The sequence below is a fragment of the Thalassophryne amazonica genome, chromosome 3 (assembly GCF_902500255.1).
Source record: "Thalassophryne amazonica chromosome 3, fThaAma1.1, whole genome shotgun sequence".
Taxonomy (NCBI): Eukaryota; Metazoa; Chordata; class Actinopteri; order Batrachoidiformes; family Batrachoididae; genus Thalassophryne; species Thalassophryne amazonica.
The window spans coordinates 117,594,229-117,620,052 of record NC_047105.1 but is presented as its reverse complement, the minus strand read 5'-3'; the positions used below and the strand labels follow the sequence as shown (position 1 = coordinate 117,620,052).

General features: G+C 41.6%; 1 protein-coding gene across 1 annotated transcript in view; it reads left to right on the top strand.

Moving 5' to 3' along the window:
* The window catches only part of hdac11 (histone deacetylase 11), a 193,110-nt gene that overhangs the window by 153,248 nt on the left and 14,038 nt on the right, over window positions 1-25,824 (top strand). The window contains exon 10 of the mRNA XM_034167370.1: window positions 22,667-22,845. Coding sequence (XP_034023261.1) covers window positions 22,667-22,845 — 179 coding nt within the window. The remainder of the gene's footprint in view (window positions 1-22,666; window positions 22,846-25,824) is intronic.

Genomic DNA, 25,824 nt, shown 5'->3' with positions numbered 1-25,824 from the left:
CGAAATGGTGACGGCGGAGCAAAAGTGCCTCCGTGTAGTCTCACAGGACATGCTGTGACATGCCCACCTCTTCCACAATTTCTCGGATAGTCACACGACTGAAAAGCCACCGAAAGCCGTCTGTATCTTCCGAATGGTGGAAGAGGTGGGCATCATTTTTCGGAGTCCAGCATGTCCTGTGAGACTTCAACACAGAGTTGCTTTTGCTTCGCCATCAGCAACTTCGTGCGAAGCCATCGGCACGAATTTCACAGCCACTCTTTTCATGGCCAAATCTTCTGTCACAGTGGATTGTGCCAAAGAAGTGCTGATGTCCACCTCTTCCGCAATTTCTTGGATAGTCACACGACGGTCCCACATCACCACAGCGTTCACTTTGGAAATGATCTAGTCATTTCAGCATGTTGATGGCCGACCGGAGCGTGGCTCGTTCTACACTGTTGTGCGGGCGTCTTTAAACCGGTTGTACCACTCCTTAATCTATGTGATGCCCATAGCATCATCACCGAAAGCCGTCTGAATCTTCCGAATGGTTTCCACCTGGCTGTCACCCAGTTTCTGGCAAAATTTGATGCGGCGCTGCTCCAGTCATTCTGCCATTTTCCTTACAAATAAAATCCGACGAGAGACTACACATGTCCTCACACAAAGGCTGCTTGCATGCAAATGACGCAGTCGACAGGTGTGAAAAAAATTCACGCATGCGCACGAAGGTTCCAGGTTGGCTCATGCAAGCACACGTGATTCAAATCCATCAGGTTTTTGCAAAAAATAAAAAAGTCGGATACTTTTCTAACAGACCTCGTATGTCATAATAATTTGAACTGATAGTATTAAGGAATGGAGTGAATTGAACTGGTACCTTTAATGAAAACAAACAGGCTGAGCTTCATGAATTCAGAGGGGAGAAATCATTAAATTTCACCATTGTTTGAAGTCCACTTTTGTTTTAATGTAATCATTAAAATGCAGCCCCAAGCTACGTTAGATCAACATTTGGAAAATGGGCCATTTTAGACCCAGAAATTATACTTTACTTTTGAGTCATCTTCTACTGATGCATTTGGTCACAAAGTTTACATTGAATGATCTCTGGGTTGAAGTGCCTCTTATCTGTCTTGTTCATTTCACAAAAGTTATCTCGTCATTGCAATATTGAGCAGTGATATCGCACATTGCAGGTTTTCGTCATATCATGCAGGCATTGTACCTCATTTGGACATGCGCCCCACGCAATGTCTGTGTCGCATCAAGCTGAAAAATGGTCTGTGAATCAATCATGATCATCTGTTAAAGCATATCTCCCAGGAATCTGTCTTTCTTGGCAGATGAACTCGTGTTTTGTTTATTCTTCAATGCCAAATAAAGTTGCTCAAAAACAGACAATTTTTTGTCCTTGTTGTCTGCGACTGCTGAGGTCATTTCTTGGCCAGTTCATATGTCATGATTAGTTTTGAGTGAAACCATTTTAAGCATAAAAAAGCATGCAGAGCTGAGGTAAACCCCTGGACATGGTTGTCTGTAGGATTGGAGAGAAGCAAGGCAGATGGGAGGAGGGGAGCTGCAGTGGATTGACGGAAGACGGTTGTGGGTGAAATGACCAGATTGATGAAGTGGCTGAACCTAAGAGGAGATCAGTGTGTTGAGGGATGATGTTGGAGGTGTTGAGTTAAACTGTGGCGAGACAAAAGCCAGAGTGTATGTGTGTGTCTGTGGGGGGCGGGGGGGGGGGGGGGGGTTAGGTCCAAGGACACAGGACAAAGGATGAATGAACTGGCACAGAATGTAAAATTTGGGTTTATGCACTGAATTAATAAATGACAGTGTGCAGTGTGTGGATGGTGACAGCTGGGAACACAAACTGATAGAAAACTGGTGTGCAGTATTAGGGAACAGGAGCCACACGCTGTAGCACCGTTTATCGTAGCTTCTGTTTCTATAATAAAATACCATGACCATGACCAAATCTTCTCCTGTATTACAACCCCTGGCAATAATTATGGAATCACCGGCCTCGGACGATGTTCATTCAGTTGTTTAATTTTGTAGAAAAAAAGCAGATCACAGACATGACACAAAACTAAAGTCATTTCAAATGGCAACTTTCTGGCTTTAAGAAACACTATAAGAAATCAAGGAAAAAAAATTGTGGCAGTCAGTACGGTTTACTTTTTTAGACCAAGCAAAGGGAAAAAAAAATATGGACTCACTCAATTCTGAGGAATATTATGGAATCACCCTGTAAATTTTCATCCCCTAGTATTTTGTTGCACCACCTCTAGCTTTTATAACAGCTTGCAGTCTCTGAGGCATGGACTTAATGAGTGACAAACAGTACTCTTCATCAATCTGGCTCCAACTTTCTCTGATGCTGTTGCCAGATCAGCTTTGCAGGTTGGAGCCTTGTCATGGACCATTTTCTTCAACTTCCACCAAAGATTTTCAATTGGATTAAGATCCGGACTATTTGTAGGCCATGACATTGACCCTATGTGTCTTTTTGCAAGGAATGTTTTCACAGTTTTTGCTGTATGGCAAGATGCATTATTATCTTGAAAAATGATTTCATCATCTCCAAACATCCTTTCAATTGATGCGATAAGAAAAGTGTCCAAAATATCAACGTAAACTTGTGCATTTATTGATGATGTAATGACAGCCATCTCCCCAGTGCCTTTACCTGACATGCAGTCCCATATCATCAATGACTGTGGAAATTTACATGTTCTCTTCAGGCAGTCATCTTTATAAATCTCATTGGAATGGCACCAAACAAAGTTCCAGCATCATCACCTGCCCAATGCAGATTTTGAGATTCATCACTGAATATGACTTTCATCCAGTTATCCACAGTCCACGATGCTTTTCCTTAGCCCATTGTAACCTTATTTTTTTTCTGTTTAGGTGTTAATGATGGCTTTCGTTTAGCTTTTCTGTATGTAAATCCCATTTCCTTAGGCGGTTTCTTACAGTTCGGTCACAGACGTTGACTCCAGTTTCCTCCCATTCGTTCCTCATTTGTTTTGTTGTGCATTTTCGATTTTTGAGACATATTGCTTTAAGTTTTCTGTCTTGACGCTTTGATGTCTTCCTTGGTCTACCAGTATGTTTGCCTTTAACAACCTTCCCATGTTGTTTGTATTTGGTCCAGAGTTTAGACACAGCTGACTGTGAACAACCAACATCTTTTGCAACATTGCATGATGATTTACTCTCTTTTAAGAGTTTGATAATCCTCTCCTTTGTTTCAATTGACATCTCTCGTGTTGGAGCCATGATTCATGTCAGTCCACTTGGTGCAACAGCTCTCCAAGTTGTGATCACTCCTTTTTAGATGCAGACTAACGAGCAGATCTGATTTGATGCAGGTGTTAGTTTTGGGGATGAAACCTTACAGGGTGATTCCATAATTTACATATTCCTCAGAATTGAGTGAGTCCATATTTTTTTCCCTCTGCTTGGTCTATAAAAGTAACCATTACTGACTGCCACAATTTTTTTTCCTGATTTCTTATAGTGTTTCTTAAAGCCAGAAAGTTGCCATTTGAAATTACTTTAGTTTTGTGTCATGTCTGTGATCTGCTTTTTTTCTACAAAATTAAACAACTGAATGAACATCCTCCGAAGCCGGTGATTCCATAATTTTTTCCAGGGGTTGTAATATTTAGGTTTTAATACCTACTCCTGTATATTATATAGTACCATATTTATTATACGAGGTCTATTAGAAAAGTATCCGACCTTATTATTTTTTCAAAAACCATATGGATTTGAATCACGTGTGATTACATCAGACATGCTTGAACCCTCGTGGGCATGTGAGAGTTTTTTCACGCCTGTCGGTTACGTCATTCGCCTGTGGGCAGTCTTTGAGTGAGGAGTCGTCCACCCGCTCGTCAATTTTTTTCATTGTTTAGGAATGGCTCAGAGACTGTTGCTTTGTTTGATAAAAATTTTTTCAAAACTGCAAGGCACAACTGAGTGGACACCATTCAATAAATTCAGCTGGTTTTCGGTAAAAATTTTAACGGCTGATGAGAGATTTTGGTATGGTAGTGTCGCTTTAAGGACGGTCCACGGCGCCTGACGGCGATCTGCGCTTCGAGGCGGCAGCGTCTCGCCGTTTCAAGTTGAAAACGTCCACATTTCAGGCTCTGTTGACGCAGTAAGTCGTCAGAGAACAGAGAACTTTCAGAAGAAGTCGGCATGAGGAGTTTATTCGGACATTCCATTGTTAACGGTCATTTTGTAATGAAAGAACGTGCGGGCAGAGTCGCATGTCGGGCCGGACCCGACCGCGGGGGGTCGCGGCAGGAAAAACACCTCCGTTGGAAACCTTAACGGACAAGTTGGAACATGCCCAAGCTGTTAAACAATTTCTCAGTTACTCACTTGTTGAAAGCCATTAAAAGCCGCCTGAATTCTACAAATGGTTTTCAACACGGAGGTGTTTTTCCTGTCGCGGCGCACACAGATTTGCCGAGTCGTCACGGAAACGACTCGGCGAATTTGCGGGTACGTCTTTCATTAAAAAAATGTCCTTAAACAGTGGAATGTCCGCATAAATTCCTCATGCCGGCCTCTTCTGAATCTTCTCTGTTCTCTCACGATGTCCTGGGTGAATTAAGCCTTAAATTGGGATGTTTTAAGCTCGAAACAGGCCGACGACAGCGCCTGGAAGCGCTGCAGGACGTCCCGCTCCGTGGGAAGTCCTTACACCGACAGAAACACCCCATAATCTCTCATCAGCCGTTAAACTTTTCACAGAAAAACAGCTTAATTTCTCGAATAGTGTCCACTCGGATATTCCTCACAGGTCCAGAAAACATTTTGATAAAGCAACGCGCGCCGTCTCGAGCAGCGTGTGAAACAAAGGAATTCAGCTGAGAGGGCTGGACCACATCTCACTCAAGGCCTGCCCACAGGGAAATGACGTCACCGACACGCGTGAAAAAACTCACGCATGCGCACGAGGGTTCAAGCATGATTGGTGTAATCGCATGTCATTCAAATCCATATAGTTAAAAAAATAAAATAAAAGGGTCGGTTTATTATCTAAGAGACCTCGTATATGTTGTTTATTACCCTTAATATTTAACAATAGTTATATATACGAGGGCTGTCAATAAAGTTACGGTCCTTTTTATTTTTTTCAAAAACTATATGGATTTCATTCATATGTTTTTACGTCAGACATGCTTGAACCCTCGTGCGCATGCGTGAGTTTTTCCACGCCTGTCGGTGACGTCATTCGCCTGTGAGCACGCCTTGTGGGAGGAGTCGTCCAGCCCCTCGTCGGAATTCCTTTGTCTGAGAAGTTGCTGAGAGACTGGCGCGTTGTTTGATCAAAATTTTTTCTAAACCTGTGAGACACATCGAAGTGGACACGGTTCGAAAAATTAAGCTGGTTTTCAGTGAAAATTTTAACGGCTGATGAGAGATTTTGAGGTGAGACTGTCGCTTTAAGGACTTTTCACGGTGCGAGACGTCGCTCAGCGCTCTCAGGCGGCGTCATCAGCCTGTTCAAGCTGAAAACCTCCACATTTCAGGCTCTATTGATCCAGGACATCGTGAGAGAACAGAGAAGTTTCAGAAGAAGTCGGTTTCAGCATTTTATCCGGATATTCCACTGTTAAAGGAGATTTTTTTAATGAAAGACGTGCGGACGGGTCCGCGCGTCGGGACGCAGCCGCCGCGACGCTCCTCCACAGGAAAAACACCTCTGTTGGAAGCCTTAAGGACAAGTTGGAACATGTCCTGCCTGTTAAACAATTTCTCATATACTCACTCCACTGAAAGCCATCAAAAGCCGCCTGGATTTTACAAATGGTTATCAACACGGAGGTGTTTTTCCTGTGCCGCCGCACCGCGTCGGCTGCGTCCCGACGCGCGGATCCGTCCGCACGTCTTTCATTAAAAAAATCTCCTTTAACAGTGGAATATCCGGATAAAATGCTGAAACCGACTTCTTCTGAAACTTCTCTGTTCTCTCACGACGTCCTGGATCAATAGAGCCTGAAATGTGGAGGTTTTCAGCTTGAATAGGCTGATGACGCTGCCTGAGAGCGCTGCGCGACGTCTCGCACCGTGAAAAGTCCTTAAAGCGACAGTATCACCTCAAAATCTCTCATCAGCTGTTAAAATTTTCACTGAAAACCAGCTTAATTTTTCGAACCGTGTCCACTTCGATGTGTCTCACAGGTTTAGAAAAAATTTTGATCAAACAAAGCGCCAGTCTCTCAGCAACTTCTCAGACAAAGGAATTCCGACGAGGGGCTGGACGACTCCTCCCACAAGGAGTGCTCACAGGCGAATGACGTCACCGACAGGCGTGGAAAAACTCACGCATGCGCATGAGGGTTCAAGCATGTCTGACGTAAAAACATATGAATGAAATCCATATAGTTTTTGAAAAAATAAAAAGGACTGTTACTTTATTGACAGCCCTCGTATGATGTCTTATCTTTCTTATGTCTTATTATTTATTATTATATATACTTTTTTCTTGAGCCGCTTGGGTGGGTAGGGAGAGTTCCCATGGGATAAAAAAGCTTTTCAACCTACCATCCCTGGTTCTCATGAACAGGGATGGTAGGTACTCTACTCTTTTCTACTCTTCTAATTTATGCTTCTTTTTTAGATATTTAGAAATGGTAAATGGACTGCATTTATATAGCGCTTTTCCATCTGCATCAGACGCTCAAAGTGCTTTACAATTATGCCTCACATTCACCCCGATATCAGGGTGCTGCCATACAAGGCGCTCACTACACACCAGGAGCAACAGGGGATTAAAGGCCTTGCCCAAGGGCCCTTAGTGATTTTCCAGTCAGGCGGGGATTTGAACCCATGATCTTCTGGACTCAAGCCCAACACCTTAACCACTAGACCATCACCTCCCCTTCCATATTTAGATCTCATTTACCATATTTAGATATACCTTAGTATACTAGCATAGTTCCACCTTAGAATTGGAATATAATATATAAGATATACCTTACTGAATTTTCATGGCATATTTACATACAAGTATTTTGAAGCACTAAGAGTGAAAAGAAAACATTAACCACAATGAAAAGTATGTGGTTCGCTCACGCGAGCGAACCATCAAGCAAATGTGGAGATGTCTGGAGTTCTGCTTCATGTTGACATGTCCTGTCTCAGGTCTTATGTCCTTTTTTGTCCTTTTTTTTAACTGTGATGTGAGAGTTTGAGCAAAGAACAAGGAACTATTGCCTGCAGCCAGACTTTTTTTTTCTTTTAATTGTTCACATGTGCGCACGTGAACGAGCGTCCATGAGTGGACTAGAGATGTCTGGACATTTTACTGGATATTTCTGGCAATCAGTCTGCATTTTTGTTCTTCAGCGTGTAGTTTTTACTGCATTAAGTACATGGTATAAAAACAATCCTGCGTGATTTATACTGCGGGAACAATGGAAACCAGCAGGAATCCAAAATTGGCTTTGAGTCATGCCGGCTAATGCCTCTTTGCCCCGAATTATGCCTCTTTGCCCCGACTTGCGCTGGAACCACTTTTTTTCTGCGTCAAACACAGGACGCCAAAAAAATTAAACAGGTTTAATTTTTCGGCGCCCGACTTGCTTCCTCCTTTGCGCCCTCGCACTGTTGTGGCGCCGAGCTGCATCGTCTCGGCACTGAGTTGCTTCCACGTGGCGTTGTCATAATGACACGGCGCAACCGGGAGCACCCCCGGTGTGAACGGGGCTTTAATTTACAAGTCCATTTATGCTTCTATTCCCATGCATGGTCATGAATTTTGGGTACATCTGTACTTCAGTCACCTGTTTTTGCACAGTCCCACTCCACTACCATATATTTATAGTCAACAGTGAATATAGTTTTGCTTACCTGACTCTTTTACTTCTTACAGAAGTTTTTTTTTCCCTTTCCCACCGGGTTAATAAATAATGAAGGCTGAAGAAGGAGCCACGCATGGGTGTGGGGTGACTATTCGAAGAATGACCCACGTTTTGATCTATCACATATCCACTATCCACTATGTAGATGCCACTATGTGCCTCTCTGTACCCCGCATGTGCCGCATAGCAGCCTCTAGTGAGGCACGACCGACCTGTCATTACAGCCTCGAATGGCTCGCATCAGCCACACTAATCCACGTAGTGCCATGATAGCGCCATGATAATGCCATGTTGGCACACGTTTAGGCATGAGTTTGATCCAAACCTCCAGCCCTCCCACACCTGGTCCCTTCAAAGTGTGGGTTTTCAATTCACAGAACCACGGGTTCCTGGAGAGCTGCCTCTGTGCTCCTCGCTGGCTCCGTTGCTCTCTGGCTTTTCTTCTGCGCTTTAAACACACAAATCTTTATGTTTGTCCATTTATTTCTGCAAAATCGCTCTTTTGTGCACGCGCTGCTGTTGTCCTTTCATGGACAGTCGCCTCTGTGCTCTTTCTTAGTGGCTTCCTTTCCATCCATGGCTTGCTGGCTTTATTTTTTCCTTGCCTTTAAACACAGTCATTTTTACAACGTGAATCCACTTTTTGTGTTCGTCCATTTATTTCTGCAAAAGCGCTCTTTTGCGCGCGGTGCTGTTCTGCATACAGAATGAGGTAGCCGTTTTATTATATACACCTGTGGATCATTTAAAAAAAAATAAAAATAAAATATATATATATATATATATATATATATATATATATATATATATATATATATATATATATATAGGGATGGGTATTGATAAGGTTTTATCGATATCGATGCCATTATCGATTCTTTCAAAATTTCAAAATTCTTTCAAAATTCATGAGGTATCGATAAGGGAATCGATACCTCATGAATTTTGTACCAAAAGTAGGCTTTACAGGTTTTCTATGTATTTCCTTGAGTCTTAAAGTAAATAAATATGAAATTAGTCACTGTATCCTTGATCTCTGGACATAAATAAAAATAAACAAAACTGTGTTTCACTTTGAAGTTATTAATTCAGACTGAATTCTATCGTTCTATCTTGACTTGTCAGAGAGCCGCGCAACGTTTGGAGCTGTGTGAACAGAACAGAGGATGATTCTTGTTTCTTTCTCGCAACAAGACATGAGTCCCAGTTAGTAACTTTAATCCACACAAAAGTGAATCACAACTCATATTCAGGGATGAAAGTGGTGAAAAACAAAAAAAGCTGAAACCCAAAATTACCCCCCAACACCACCTGCATGAAAATGTTTGAATTCTAGAAGCTCTGAAATGCAATCTGGGACTATTCCAGACAATAAACTGGAGTGAGTGCTGAATCCATTTAGGAGAGCTTGCTAAATGCTAACTTTTAACATTGAAAATTCCATAGACATGCTAACGCATTAGCATCGCTCCCGTTTTTAAGTTATAAAATACATCTATCAACTGTTTCAGAAGACCATAACAGGTCGGTTTAACATAGAAAAGGTAAATAATACTCACAGACGTATGCTCTTTAGGGTTTTAGCGGGGGAAAATTAAGCGAAAGAAAGAAATAAACAAAGCAATCGACCGAAGCATTGCTTCAATCTGCGAACCACGCTTCAATTGGTTCAAGGTTCAAAGCAAAGCCGCGCTGCAGAAAAGTTGATTAAGGACCCGCTGCAGGGTCTGTAATCAATGTAGAGAAATGATCATTTTCCTGACAAACACCCGCCAAAACAACAGCCACTCTGAAGGACTGATAACAGAATCATTAAGCACAAAGCTTATTGATGTCGGTGGATCGAATCATTTCTTAACGATACCCGAAAGGAACCGGTTCTCGATACCCATCCCTATATATATATATATATATATATATATATATATATATATATATATATATATATATATATATATATATTTCTTACGCAGCTTACAAGTTATCATGATACAACTTTTAACTTTGTGTTATGTCTTCAAAATCGGTCTTTTGTGTGCTCTCCACCTGTGTTGCCGCACAGCTCCTGCTGTTAGCTGCTCCACTGGAGTTATTATCTTCCATGGCTTTAAACACACATCCACTTTCATGCAGTCACCCAAATTTTAATTTTGTGTTCGTCCAATATTGACTGAAATATCACTCTTTTGTGAGCTGGTGTTCTGCCTAAATGCTTGTTTGAAGCGTGATGATGAGTCACTGCGTCAGTGCGCACACACAGCGGAGCTCGTGTGATCCATTAACAAGATATTAAATCAACATACTTTTACATACAACAGACATCAACATACAGACATACTTTTACAGCAAGGAACTGTTTTATCAAGCTATAAAAATATTAAAAATAATTACCTTAAGCTGTTCAAAATACATTCCACATGGAGCAGGAAAGAGAGGGAAAAAAAAGCATCCAGATGAAACAGTCCTCTGATTCTAGAAGAGGTGTTTTCAGCATCCAAGGTTTGGCAGAAAATGATTAATCCACTACAAAATAATTATTTTATATAGAGTCCAGTGCACAGAGCAGGTGGAATTGTGTGCGCAAGAGGAGAGCTGTTCCAGAAATAGCCTCTCAGGTCCTGCGAAAGTGCCAGGCGCACGGATAATGGACTTTTTGCAGACTCGTAAGCACCACGCAAATGCATCTAAGCCATCGCAGTAACTCGAACACAAACTGCGCCACGCTGTTGTTGCTAAATTTTGAACATCTTGAAATTAGCGCCACGCTCAGAGAGGAGCCTTGTTAACTGAAGATAATGCCTCTAAGAGCCACTCTGAGCCACTATACTGCCACGATAGGTCACAAAACAAAAAAACAGGGTGCGTGGCTCCTTCTTCATCCTTCATTATTCGGTGGGGCCGCGGCTTTATGCACAAACAACACCAGGGCTCGGTTTCACAAAGCAGTCTAGTCTAGTTTAGCCAACTAAACTCACTTAGTTGACTATTTTTTTGATGTTAGTCATTGCACACAGCTCTTAGTCAGCTAAAGTTCCATGTTACCCGACGAAAGTTTTTATCCTGATACAGAGGAGGCTAATCTTATTTTAGTCGACAAAACTTAAGTGTTTTACCTCTAAAAATGGCGGTTATCATGTACCAACACTTGATAGAAGACTCACGAGCACCCCTACATCACTCGTATTCCTCCAAAAGGAGAGCTTCCTCCGCTTTTGGCCATGGTTGTAGCAGATGACTGTGGTGATGTTTGTGACAGTTCTCACATTAGCCACCGGGTGCCACTGTTATGCTGAGTAGCACTGTGTGCACAAAAAGGCTTCATGGAAGTGTATAAGAAGAACTACTAAGCTAAGAGCTAAGCACATCGTTCTGCAGTTCGTATGGGTCCGTAAATGTTAATAAAGGCGGTTAACGAAACAAAGGCTGGATAGTTCATGGCAACAACCAACCCGGAAGTAAACAATACATTAGCATCGGAGGCATTTCTTGACAACAGAGCTTACAAGCCATTATGAACGTGAAAATCATCAGTTAACGTAAAATGGCTAATCTACCAGGTTTAGCCATCGATGTGAAACGGAGATTAGACAGATGATGTTGGGCGAATAACTGTAGTCTACTAAGTAAGTTTAGTAGACTAAAAGATTAGACTGCTTTATGAAACTGGGTCCAGATCATATTCCTTGTATGTGCTAACTTACTTGGCAATAAATTTGATTTTGATTCTAATGACGGAAAGAAGAAGGTCATGAGCATCGGAAATGAGATTCCTTCATTGGGTGTCTGGGCTACAGTAGTGTTCAGAATAATAGTAGTGCTATGTGACTAAAAAGATTAATCCAGGTTTTGAGTATATTTCTTATTGTTACATGGGAAACAAGGTACCAGTAGATTCAGTACATTCTCACAAATCCAACAAGACCAAACATTCATGATATGCACACTCTTAAGACTATGAAATTGGGCTATTAGTAAAAAAAAAAAAGTAGAAAAGGGGGTGTTCACAATAATAGTAGCGTCTGCTGTTGATGCTACAAACTCAAAACTATTATGTTCAAACTGCTTTTTTAGCAATCCTGTGAATCACTAAACTAGTATTTCTTCACATCTGCGAGGCATTAATTTTGTTGGCTTAGAACCAAGATTTTGCTCATTTACTTGTGTGCTTGGGGTCATTGTCTTGTTGAATCACCCATTTCAAGGGCATGTCCTCTTCAGCATGAGGCAACATGACCTCTTCAAGTATTTTGACATATCCAAACTGATCCATGATACCTGGTATGCGCTATACTGTACTGAATCACTGTGAACTGTGGCTTGAATTCAGAGTTTGGGGGTCGTCTCATAAACTGTCTGCAGCCCTTGGACCCAAAAAGTACAATTTTACTCTCATCAGTCCACAAAATATTCCTCCTTTCTCTTTAGGCCAGTTGATGTGTTTTTTGGCAAATTGTAACCTCTTCTGCACGTCTTTTATTTAACAGAGGGACTTTGCGGGGGATTCTTGCAAATAAAGTAGCTTCACACAGGCGTCTTCTAACTGTCACAGCACTTACAGGTAACTCCAGACTGTCTTTGATCATCCTGGAGCTGATCAATGGGTGAGCCTTTGCCATTCTGGTTATTCTTCTATCCATTTTGATGGTTGTTTCCTGTTTTCTTCCACACGTCTCTGTTTTTTTTTGTCCATTTTAAAGCATTGGAGATCATTGTTGATGAACAGCCTATAATTTTTTTACCTGCGTATAAGTTTTCTCCGCTCCAATCAACTTTTTAATCAAACTACGCTGTTCTTCTGAACAATGTCTTGAACATCCCATTTTCCTCAGGCTTTCAAAGAGGAAAGCATGTTCAACAGGTGCTGGCTTCATCCTTAAATAGGGGACACCTGATTCACATCTGTTTGTTCCACAAAATTGACGAACTCACTGACTGAATGCCACACTACTATTATTGTGAACACCCCCTTTTCTACTTTTTTTACTAATAGCCCAATTTCATAGCCTTAAGAGTGTGCATATCATGAATGCTTGGTGTTGTTGGATTTGTGAGAATCTACTGAATCTACTGGTACCTTGTTTCCCATGTAAGAATAAGAAATATATTCAGAACCTAGATTAATCTTTTTAGTCACATAGCACTACTATTATTCTGAACACTACTGTACATTCAGGGACAGGGTGAGAAGCTTGAGCTGTTGCTTTACTCCATTGAAAGCAGCCAGATGATGTCATTCAGGTATGTGGTGAGGATGCTCCCGGTAGTCTCCTTTGGGAGGTCTTTCTAGCACGTCGAACTGGGAGGTGGCCCTGGGGAAGACCCAGGACACACTGGAGGGATTGTATTTTCCCGATGGCTTAGGAATGTTTTGGGATCTCTTATCTGTTCTGTTTTTATTTCACTTTGCCACAAAATATATATTTTTTCACAATCAGGGCAAATATATGGTAACGGAATTACAACAACAGCAAAATCTGGACATATGGCATCTAACCATGACAGTTTAGCTCAGATTGTAATTCCATTACCGTAGAATTGCCCAACATACCATTTGTCAAAAATTTATAGCACACATTATCAAGGACCCCAGAGATGCAAGAGGGTTTTTTTTTCATCCTGTTATTGATTGTGATCTTCTCAAATGTCACCCCTTATTTTCAGAGAAACCAAGTGCATTGGAGGTCATGCTCTTCACAGGAGAAATTGAAATCAGTAATCCATGAGGATGCTTTGCATCAAGTAATAAATTGTTGCTGTACTGCAACCTTGGAAACACAAATCCAAAGCACAGGTCTATCTTTGCTGCTGTTAGACCGCTTGTTGTAGCAAGGTCTGCTGACCTCTCTCATTCAGGTGTGAATGTACAGGATGGAAATGATCAAGGAAGGCATGGATTTATTGCACTCTAATGTGCAAATCCAAACACAGTACAGAGAATATCATACATGATCTCTGTCACAACATGAGCAGTTAGGTTTCACATTGGGTGTTGATTTTGCTTACCGTGCTTACAGTGAATGCAGACATGATTGTACTTTTGAAGACATGCAGGTGCACAAATGAGGATGTATTTATTTAAAGGATATGGGAAATGTGTGTTGGAGAGTGTAATGTAATAGAGACAACAAAAACTGACATGTTTCACAACACCCTGAGAACAGCATATTGGATAAATTGGACAAGCAATTTTGTTGAATTTCCACCCTTTAATGTTATACAGTAAACTCTGTAAGACATGAGGTATGTAATTCTGAGGGTGCAGTCCCATTAGAAGTAAAATATGTTTTAAATCATCGAGTACAGTCTGTGCTAGTTAACCCGGAAAATTTTAATTTTGCTGTCCTTGGATTCTCATATTCCCTTACTGATAAAAGGGATCGACTGTCCCCTATTACTGCTAATTTCAAGTGACGGCAAATTTAAGCAGTCTGCTTTACAAATGCTTGTTCTGTTGATAATTTAACCAGTTGTACTGGGGAGTTTGGAAGACAGAAGAGTTGCGTCCAAAACTAGTTGGAGTGTGATGCAATTTTTGTGCCTTGGTGCCTCACCACATTCTTCCCAGACAGCATCACACCACAGCAACATTACACTGTGTGTATATATATATATATATATATATATATATATATGTTCTGTCACAAGTAAAATCATCAGATGCAATGGTTGTGCATACTGTATCTATGCAGTTTTCATCTGAAGTGTTCCTTCAGTGGGCTTCAAAGCTCACTCACTCATCTTCAACTTCACTTACTCCAATCAATGGTCACGGGGGGCTGTAGCTTATCCTAGCAGTCTCAGGGCATGGGGCGGGGTACACCCTGGAGAGGACGCCAGTCTGTCACAGGTCCACATATAGACAAACAAACACATTCACACCTTCACGCAGACCTATGGTCAATTCAAAGTTTCCAGTTCACCTAACCTGCATGTCTTTGTATGTGGGAGGAAGCCGGAACACCTGGAGGGAACCCATGCAAACACTTGGAGAACATGCAAACTCCACACAGAAAGGTCACAGATGGGAATTGATCCCATGACTTTCTTGCTGTGAGGCAACAGTGCTAACCACTAATCCACTGTGCTGTCCTGGCTTCAAAGCTGAATATTAAAAATGATTGAAAATATTTAATCATAACCAAATGTATGAAAGTGGAAAAAATGTTGACCTTTCTATTGACCCAATATTTGAAATGAAAGGGAAGTAGGATCTGTATCTGAATTTAAAGATCTGTAATGTTTGCATGGAAAACATATGTACTTTATAGGGATCAATGAAGTAATAGAATTGAATAGAATAGACTTCATTGTCATTGCACATATATACATACCATGAAACTTGTCCTCTGCATTTAACCCATCCTAATTACAGTTAAACACAATCTAACCACTAGGAGCAGTGGGCAACCACAGTCCAGCGCCCAGGGACCAACTCCAGATGTAGACGCGGCCTTAGTCAGGAGCAGACCCTAAATTAACATGTTTTTATTTTTTTTTGATTGTGGGAAGAAACCAGAGTACCCGGAGGAAACGCATGCAGACATGGGGAGAATATGCACACCCCACACAGAAAGACTGGGAATCGATCCCATGACCTTCTTGCTGTGAGGCACCAGTGGTAACCACTAACCACCATGCCGCCCCATCCAATCCATGCTGTATCACTTAAATGGCTTGTGATAAATGATAATAAATGCATAACCCAAAAGTCAGTGATCATTGTCAAAGTGCTGAGTGGTGATACAGTGAGGAAAATAAGTATTTGAACACCCTGTGATTTTTCAAGTTCTCCCACTTAGAAATCATGGAGGGGTCTGAAATTTTCATCTTAGGTGCATGTCCACTGAGACATAATCTAAAAAAAAAAAAATCCAGAAAACACAATGTATGATTTTTAATAATTTATTTGTATGTTACTGCTGCAAATAAGTATTTCAACACCTGTGAAAATCAGTGTTAATATTTGGTACATTAGCCTTTGTTTGCAATTACAGAGGTCAAATGTTTTCTGTAGTTTTTCACCAGGTTTGCACACACTGCAGCAGGGATTTTGGCCCATTCCTCCACAAAGATCTTTTCTAGATCAGCCAGGTTACTGGGCTGTCGCTGAGAAACATGGAGTTTGAGCTCCCCCCAAAGATTTTCTATTGGGTTTAGGTCTGGAGACTGGCCAGTCCACTCCTTGATATGCTTCTTACGGAGCCATTGGCTGTGTGCTTTGGGTCATTGTCATGTTGGAAGACCCATCCACGACCCATCTTCAATGCTTTAACTGAGGGAAGGAGGTTGTTTGCCAAAATCTCACAATACATGGCCCCGGTCATCCTCTCCTTAATACAGTGCAGTCATCCTGTCCCACATGCAGAAAAACACCCCCAAAGCATGTTCCACCCCCATGCTTCACAGTAGGGACGGTGTTCTTGGGATGGTACTCAGCATTCTTCTTCCTCCAAACACGGCGAGTGGAATTAAGACCAAAAAATTCCATTTTGGTCTCATCTGACTACATAACCTTCTCCCATGACTCCTCTGGATCATCCAAATGGTCACGGGCAAACTTAAGACGGCCTGGACATGTGCTGATTTAAGCAGGGGAACCTTCCATGCCATGCATGATTTTAGCCCATGACGTCTTAGTGTATTCCCCACAGTAACCTTTGAAACAGTGGTACCAGCTCTCTTCGGGTCATTGACCAGCTCCTCCCATGCAGTTCTGGGCTGATTCCTCACCTTTCTTAGGATCATTGATACGCTACGAGGTGGGATCTTGCATGGAGCCCCAGTCCGAGGGAGATTAGCAGCCATGTTTAGCTTCTTCCATTTTCTAATAATTGCTCCAACAGTTGACCTTTTTCACCAAGCTGCTTGGCAATTGCCCCGTAGCCCTTTCCAGCCTTGTGGAGGTCTACAATTTTGTCTCTCGTGTCTTTGGACAGCTCTTTGGTCTTAGCCATGTTAGTAGTTGGAGTCTTACTGATTGTGTGAGGCGGACAGGTGTCTTTATGCAGCTAACGACCTCAAATAGGTGCTTCTAATTTGGAATAATAAGTGGAGTGGAGGTGGACTTTTTAGAGGCGGACAAACAGGTCTTTGAGGGCCAGGATTTTTGCTGATTGGCAGGTGTTGAAATACTTAATTGCAGCAGTAACATGCAAATAAATTATAAAAAAAAATTATACATTGTGATTTCCGGATTTTTTTTTTTTCTTTTTTTTTTGGATTATGTCTCTCACAGTGGATATGCACCTAAGAAGAAAATTTCCGACGCCTCCATGATTTCTAAGTGGGAGAACTTGCAAAATTGCAGGGTGTTCAAATACTTATTTTCCTCACTGTATATCAGGATTTGGACTGAACACTTTTGCCAGTCATCAATGATATTGTTTGAGTGTCAACCATTTGAAATGATACACTTTGAGACATATCAAGTTAATGTCCCACAATACACACTTGCCATTGAGTTGGTAGATGTTGAAAATTTGTTTCACCTCTTATTGCCTAATTAGCAACAAGAGTGAAGCACCTGTTCTAAAATACTGTCTTGACACTGCAATGGAATGATGCAAATGTTTACATGGTTCATGGGGGCCTAGCACTCAGCTGCACACCAGAAACAATTTAGGAATTAAGGACCTTGCCCAAAGGGGCTTTAATGATTTTCCGGTCTGACAGAGATGTGAGCCAAGGATACTCTGGCCTCAAACCCACTACTTTAATCTCTACACCATCACCTCTCATTAATGTTTGGGTAATGACAGAAACTTTCTTTGAAAGCATTCATTTACATAAATAGATTTCAAAAATCTTGTTTCTAATGTTTATATTGAAGATATGAATATGCAGACATGTAACTTTAAAATGAGCAAGGGTTTAATCAAAATGGACAAACTGTTGCCTGAAATTTTCCATTTGTTTCTCACTATAAACTTATGGTTGTGTGAAACATTCAGATTTTGTCAAACTTAATGCATTATGGGGTCTTTGCCCTACTGCTTTTTAAAATGTAGCCCATAATATGCTTTGTGGTTGGAGAATTGCACTGTTCTTTGCCATGCTGATGTTTGGGATTAAAATGATGTTATGGTCTATGAAAGACTATCAAAAACCTTTATTTTATTTGGTCACGTTTTCTTAATAGATAAATTATGAAAGTGATAAGATGCAAAAACACTGTAAAGCACTGCTGTAATTCTTAGCTTTATAACGGGGTCCACCAGGCCTGTCCAGTGGAAAGGGAATCTGCATATAAATATCATAGCTTTAATGGTTTTTAAATGTGCCTTTAACAAAGTTAATTTTTCACCTTCCAACTACTTCTATAATTTGCAATAAAACTAAATCCAAGCTGGACCTACTAACACACCAAAAAACTCATATTTGTCTCCAGTTTAAACTCTTCTAAGCCTTAAGATTAGGCTTAAAACTTTCCTTTTTGCTAAAGCTTATAGTTAGGGCTGGATCAGGTGACCCTGAACCATCCCTTAGTTATGCTGCTATAGACGTAGACTGCTGGGGGGTTCCCATGATGCACTGTTTCTTCTCTTTTTGCTCTGTATGCACCACTCTGCATTTAATCATTAGTGATCGATCTCTGCTCCCCTCCACAGCATGTCTTTTTCCTGGTTCTCTCCCTCAGCCCCAACCAGTCCCAGCAGAAGACTGCCCCTCCCTGAGCCTGGTTCTGCTGGAGGTTTCTTCCTGTTAAAAGGGAGTTTTTCCTTCCCACTGTAGCCAAGTGCTTGCTCACAGGGGGTCGTTTGACCGTTGGGGTTTTACATAATTATTGTATGGCCTTGCCTTACAATATAAAGCGCCTTGGGGCAACTGTTTGTTGTGATTTGGCGCTATATAAAAAATTGAAAAAAAAAAAAAAATACCGCTCAGCAGCACTTATTTTTGTCTTTGGGGAAATTCCATTTACAGCACATCCTTAGGAGAGTTTGCCAGTAAGGTTTCAGTGTTCATGTGTTATTGTCTCGTGACAGACCTCCTGCTGTTTCTAATTTGTGGAAGGAGGTGGTGTTGTAAACTGCAGGGAGCGTCGCCTCAAGATGTCACTCAGTGCCATTTTAATTAATCTGTGATTTCCCCCCTTCCTCAGTCCACCACGTCACGTTCTTAGTGCTCAGCAGGAAATCTGACATTCAGCAGTTTCCATAACATCAGAATCATTGCTTTAATACAAATTCACGAGTAAATACATTAAAGTTTATGTGACAGCAAAACATGTAGCCATTTAAAGGTGATAGAGAGAGGTTGAATGGGGCATTAATCCTTGTTCTGTGATGTGATATGTAGCCCCAAAAAAATTGGTTGGGTCTGTAATGGCACAGAACCTTCCTAAAAGGCTCTCTGAAACAGCTATGTTACTGTGCTGGGTTTAGAATGCCTCATTTGCTTTTAATGGCATCGTTTCGTAGCTTATTTGGCAACCTCATTATGAAATACACGTAGGTGTTGGCGCTGATCGGTTGCCGTTCTTTGATTGGCTGCCCTTGCTCTCACTGAAAATGCCGCTAAGAGGATTAGGAAAGTCTACGGTTCAACTCAGAACAGAATGAAAATAATCGCTGATTCGCTCATTTCGCTGTCAATCAAAAATGGATTCAGCCTCAGACAGATCATCCAATCATCATGCAGAAGCTGGGCGTCCGGGCCAGCCGAGGCCAGCCCACTGCCCCATAGACCCCCAGACACGCAGAGCCTCCGATGGGCGGGACAAAGCCCAGCATTTATCCAATGACTCGTCTCATTTTGCTGCACTTGTGTCGCTATTGAAGTCTGTGGACGATGGTTTAAAGCACTGTGAAGCTGCGGGTTTGAGTGAGAGGAAAGCCGCGTCGTTACCAGTGATAAGAAGCTGATTCTGAACAAAAGTTGAGCGCATTGTAGCGAAAACGAGACGACAGTAATCTTCACTAACTTATTTAACAGATCACGTTTCAACATTGTTGTTGAGTGATAAATCTTGTTCCTCGCCCACCAACATGAAGTCAGCCAGAGGCTGACTGTGACATAAAGTCCAGTCACAAAATAATAATGATAATAAAAAAAAAAAGATCCGAAATAAATTTAAAAACAAATTTAAAACAAAAGAAAATGTGACACTTACAGGCTGTACTGATTGCTGGGGTTGATTTTGTCGCAAAGTCGGAACTGACCCTCTACTGAGTATTAAATGCCGACTGAAGCCAGCTCGAAATTGTGCAAGGTTTGTGAAACAGTCCTCCGTGAAATGCGCAGAGCAAAGAAATAGTCGGCGGTTGTATGTACTGGGGATGCGGTTAAAAATGAATAAAAGCCATTGATCGCGTACATTGCTTTCCGTGGGAAGAATATGTAAAGATCGTAGTACGCTGTGACAGCCTGGGAAGGCACACCTGTAGCTCGCCATTGCTCCTCTTCCAGTGGTAGGAATGGGTGGGCACAACCTTATGAATAATTAATTCGAAGGGGCGTGTGTGAAAGGGGGTGGGTGTGGGTGGGTGTGTGTGTGGGGGGGCTATTGGTGAAAAAGTGACATAACTTTTCTCTCAAAAACGGATTGGCCTGTTTTCTAGGGGCAATTCAAAAAAGGAGAAATACTTGAAACAGAGGTTCTGAAACTTGCTGGCAGTTCATGTGTACGAGGTCTATTAGAAAAGTATCCGACCTTATTATTTTTTTCAAAAACCATATGGATTTGAATCATGTGTGATTACATCAGACATGCTTGAACCCTCGTGGGCATGCGAGAGTTTTTTCACGCCTGTCGTTTACGTCAATCGCCTGTGAGCAGTCTTTGAGTGAGGAGTCGCCCACCCTCTCGTCGATTTTTTTCATTGTTTTGGAATGGCTCAGAGACTGCTGCTTTGTTTGATCAAAATTTTTTCAAAACCGTAAGGCACAACTGACTGGACACCATTCGATAAATTCAGTTGGTTTTCGGTAAAAATTTTAACGGCTGATGAGAGATTTTGGTCTGGTAGTGTCGCCGTAAGGACGGCCCATGGCGCCTGACGGCGATCTGTGCTTCGAGGCGGCAGCGTCTCGCCGTTTCAAGTTGAAAACTTCCACATTTCAGGCTCTGTTGACCCAGTAAGTCGTCAGAGAACAGAGAACTTTCAGAAGTCGGCATGAGGAGTTTATTCGGACTTCCATTGTTAACGGACATTTTGTAATGAAAGAACATGCGGGCAGAGTCGCATGTCGGGCCGGACCCGACCGCGGGGGGTCGCGACAGGAAAAACACCTCTGTTGGAAACCTTAACGGGCAAGTTGGAACATGCCCAAGCTGTTAAACAATTTCTCAGTTACTCACTTGTTGAAAGCCATCAAAAGCCGCCTGAATTTTACAAATGGTTTTCAACACGGAGGTGTTTTTCCTGTCGCGGCGCACACAGATTCGCCGAGTCGTCACGGAAACGACTCGGCGAATTTGCGCGCACGTTTTTCATTAAAAAATGGCCTTAAACAGTGGAATGTCCACATAAAGTCCTCATGCCGGCCTCTTCTGAATCTTCTCTGTTCTCTCACGATGTCCTGGGTGAATTAAGCCTTAAATTAGGATGTTTTCAGCTCGAAACAGGCCAACGACGGCGCCTGGAAGTGCTGCGCGATGTCCCGGTCCGTGGGAAGTCCTTACACCGACAGAAACACCCCATAATCTCTCATTAGCCGTTAAAGTTTTCACCGAAAACCAGCTTAATTTCTTGAATAGTGTCCACTCGGATATTCCTCACAGGTCCAGAAAAAATTTTGATAAAGCCACACGCGCCATCTCGAGCAGCGTGTGAAACAAAGGAATTCAGCCGAGAGGGCGGGACCACATCTCACTCAAGGCCTGCCCACAGGGAAATGACATCACCGACACGCGTGAAAAAACTCACGCATGCGCACGAGGGTTCAAGCATGATTGGTGTAATCGCACGTCATTCAAATCCATATAGTTTAAAAAAAAATAAAAGGGTTGGTTTATTGTCTAATAGACCTCGTATTCCCCACAGCGGGGAGACTCTGAACTAACACCAAAAACATGAAAAAGATGATTTTGATTCTCTATCCCCATTAACATTTTCACTGTTGCTGCACAGAGGAATAGTCATGATCCTCTTTTAAAAGTTCTCTTCTTTTTCAGCTGTTTCTTTCTGACATGAATTGACTATACATAAGTCTCATTCAGCATTTAATTATCTCTTCCCTGAAGTTAGTAAAACAAGCACCTACTCTGGTTTGCTCAAAATAAAAAACCACAGTTACATTCTGTCTCATAATTCAGCCCCAGACAAATTTATTTGCTTGACATTTAAGTGTCTTCAAAGACAAACACTCAAATTCCAGGATACCTGAAACATGAACAAGACTGGACTTAGAACAAACTAGCAAAAACTGAAGTTTTACATCCAGTTGCATTGTTCTTTGCTGCTTTTGCAGCTTAATTCTGTTTGAACTTTAAAACATCAAGGTCTCCTAATTAACCTTTTTTCATCATTTGTATGAATGTGTTATACTTACTAATTAACGGACTGCTACAGATTTACATGACTGTTCACTTGATAATGACAAATTTTCTTAAGTGGACATTATAAAATAATTCAGTTCTGTGAATATCTTTACTCTGCCAGTTCCACAAGAAATCCTCTTTCTACGTAGGAATGCTGAGGCAATTGCAGATTGATTGACGGTTTAGGTATTTACCTTAGCACAGCTGCTGCTGGATTAATTTAGCTGGTTTATTTCATACCAGATATCTTTTAGAAGTTTATCATCTGGCTCAGTGATGGTTTCTCCTTTTCTGCTTGTAGAAGCCATTACGAGGAAGGTGGAGCTGGACTGGGGCACTGAGGACTCAGAATACCTCCACAAAGTAGAGCTCCACTCTGAGGGAGCTCTGAATGAGGTCCCAACTGATATAATAGTCTACAATGCAGGGACAGATATCTTGGATGGGGACCCCCTTGGAGGGCTTTCAATTTCTCCACAGGTAATTTAAGATCTCATTTAGACACTATAATTACACAGTTACAGGGTGACTGCCAATCAGAATGAAGGCAGTTTTTTCATCATAGTCTTTTTATTGTTTTTTCATTTCTCTCGCTCTCTCTCTCTCTCTCTCTCTCTCTCTCACTCACACACACACACACCACCCCTTCTAAACCGGATCACAAACACTGAATTTTTTTCAAGTTGAACAGACATCTAAATAAAGACAAACACAATCTTGGATATATTGGCATGTATCACAAAACCTAATGGTATTTAAACTAAAATATCTGCATTCAAATTCTCAAAATAAGATTAAAAAAGGCTGCCATGTATCAAAATACACCTTAACAGACCCTTTTACAGTGTATCTGATCTTTTGCAAATGAATATGATACATGACCTCTCTCATCCATTAACCATATGAAGGTGGATTTGGATCCTTCCATCAGCAGAGAATGAGTCTCCTGGCCAACACAGAGCAAAACGCAGTCATAGCCTTTTGATTTTTACTGAATGAGGCCTCCAGAGGAGCAACTCCAAACATAGATGTTGTCAGGATGGGTCCTGGCTCGGGGCGAAGTTATGGGTTTGTACCCTATTATCGTCTGCCTCCCCTTATTTGATCCTCTTGGTTGCCCTTTTATGATCATTTTGTATTATGTTTTCTCTGGTTCTGTTTATTATGTATCTTTGGCGTTTCATTATCTTGTTGTATTCTTTTTGTTTTTGGTATTGTTTCCTGTGATCATTTGTTCGTCATTCCATTATCTGTTTTGCTGTAGGTTGTGGTTTTGTTTCTGTTCTTTCTTTATTTTCTGGTCATTCCATGGTTTAGTTTCTTATTTTCTGTGATGGTTATTAGTTATACTTCGGCCACGTTCGGTTCTACTTTGGGTTATAATTGCTTCTGTCTTATTTCCCGTGTTTGTGATGTCATATTCAGATTTGGTTCAAGTTGTGTTTATAGTCTTATTATTCTTGTGCTATTTTTAAATCTGTCACTCTGTTTCCTAGTTTGCCCTTTATTTTGTTCACATTTCCTTTTGTTGGTCTGTGGGCACGTTATACCTTCACCATTGGTTTTCATTCACTGACTCCTCTTGCTTTTGATCTGCTTCGTTTTCACTCACACTCTCTCGCTTGCTTCTCATCCCGTCTCTTTGTTTCACCAGACCACACCTCCTTCCAGAACCTTCGATCACACGTGCACCTTGTTACATCACCTGTTATTTAAGCTCTCACTTCCCTCACTGTGGTGCCAGCTCGTTGATCTTTGTATTTTCGTTCCAGCCCTGACCTTATTTCATTTGCCTCAGTGTTTTTTGACCTTGTTCTGTTTTCCGGATTTTGCCTTCTGCCTCTGCCTCTGATATTGTATCTCTCCGTGCCTTTGACCTCAGCCTGTTCCTGACCACGTATTTTTGTCTTTCCCTCATCTGTACCTTTGCTACGTTCTCTGCCTTTCTGTGTACCAGACCCTGGACTGTTTGTGAGATACAGCTTATTATTACTTCTTACGTATCGTCTGAGAGTTTACATTTGTGTTCACCCACCTTCTGTGCCACGCGACCACGTATCCTGACAGACGTCAGGAGGGAGGGATGGACAGTCCTACCACAGACTGCAGAAAATGTGTTAAAAGTAGACTGCCAATAACAGTGTAGTCTTGGACAGGTCCAGAATGTGTGAAATAGTGAGGCCGGGGTCTGTTCGCAGCGGTTGCAGGCCAGGTCCAGGTCAGGTTTAATCTTTGACAGTTTGTCCTTAGACCAGTGCAGACGATGAAAAACCTGTAAACTGAAGTGCAGAATGTCTCAGACAAATTGAAGATGAATAAATGTTCTTGATGATGCTTCCCCACAGTGAGTCTGATATGGATTCATCCAAATCCAGTTCCCATTTGGGTTTTAGGGAGTCCAGACTTGTCTCATGGTGACAGCTCAGCAGTGAGTAAATCCTACTGAGTGTCCGTTTTGAAGAGGTTTTACACGCCAGAATCAAATCCACTGAGTTGGATTTGAACCTTTGAGCACAACCCTATATAAAAATGCCTGGATCGACAGGGTCTGCAACTTGGTGAACACCTTGAACTTTTCACACAACTTCTTCAATCCTTGTCCTTTTCAGCAAGAAATTTTAGAGCCCAAAGGGTAGAATCGCCCGTATGAGGAACAGTTTTTGTCTAAAAGCTGCAAAACTGTTGAAAATTCTGCTAACCCCTACTGCACAATGGACCATTGTAGACAAGCTCTCTGACACATGTAGTCTGTACTTCATCCTCAAAATCTACCCCCACCATTTTTAATGGGATAGGAATCCTGTACATATTGGCCACCACAAACACACACACACACACACACACACACACACACACACACACACACACACACACACACACACACACACACACACACACGCATGTCCCTCAATCTCTGGGACAATTACTTCTTCTATCCCAGTATTTTGCTATCATGTTTATTTGTAGTTGCTCTGCTGTATTGTGGACTAATGATACTCCACTGTACATTATTTTTTGTTTATACAGTATAAACTCATATAACCAGTACTTTATCTCTTTTTAATGATACCGTTAGGTCACTCAACATGTGAATACACAACATTTTGCTGGTTTTGCCATTTTCCACAGCATAGTGTAGTTGAAACAACATTAATCCAACTTGTGTTGCAGATTGTCAGCTTTTATTTGAGGGTTTTTATATCCAAATTACCTACACAGTATTGTGTGTTTTCCTGTTTTTAAGCATCCAAAAGTACTGAGCTGTTGTGTGGCCAGGTGTGTGCTTATACCTTCATTATTTCATGGACAGCAGATGAAGTGTTTGGTAAAATTTAGGCTTTAGAGTTGATTTCAAGTGTCGTACTCGAACAGAAGTCCAAAGAGCTGTTGCTGCCAGTGAATCAAGTCATGAGTGGGCTGTAAAACCATCAACTCTGTGGTCAATAAATGTTTTGTTAC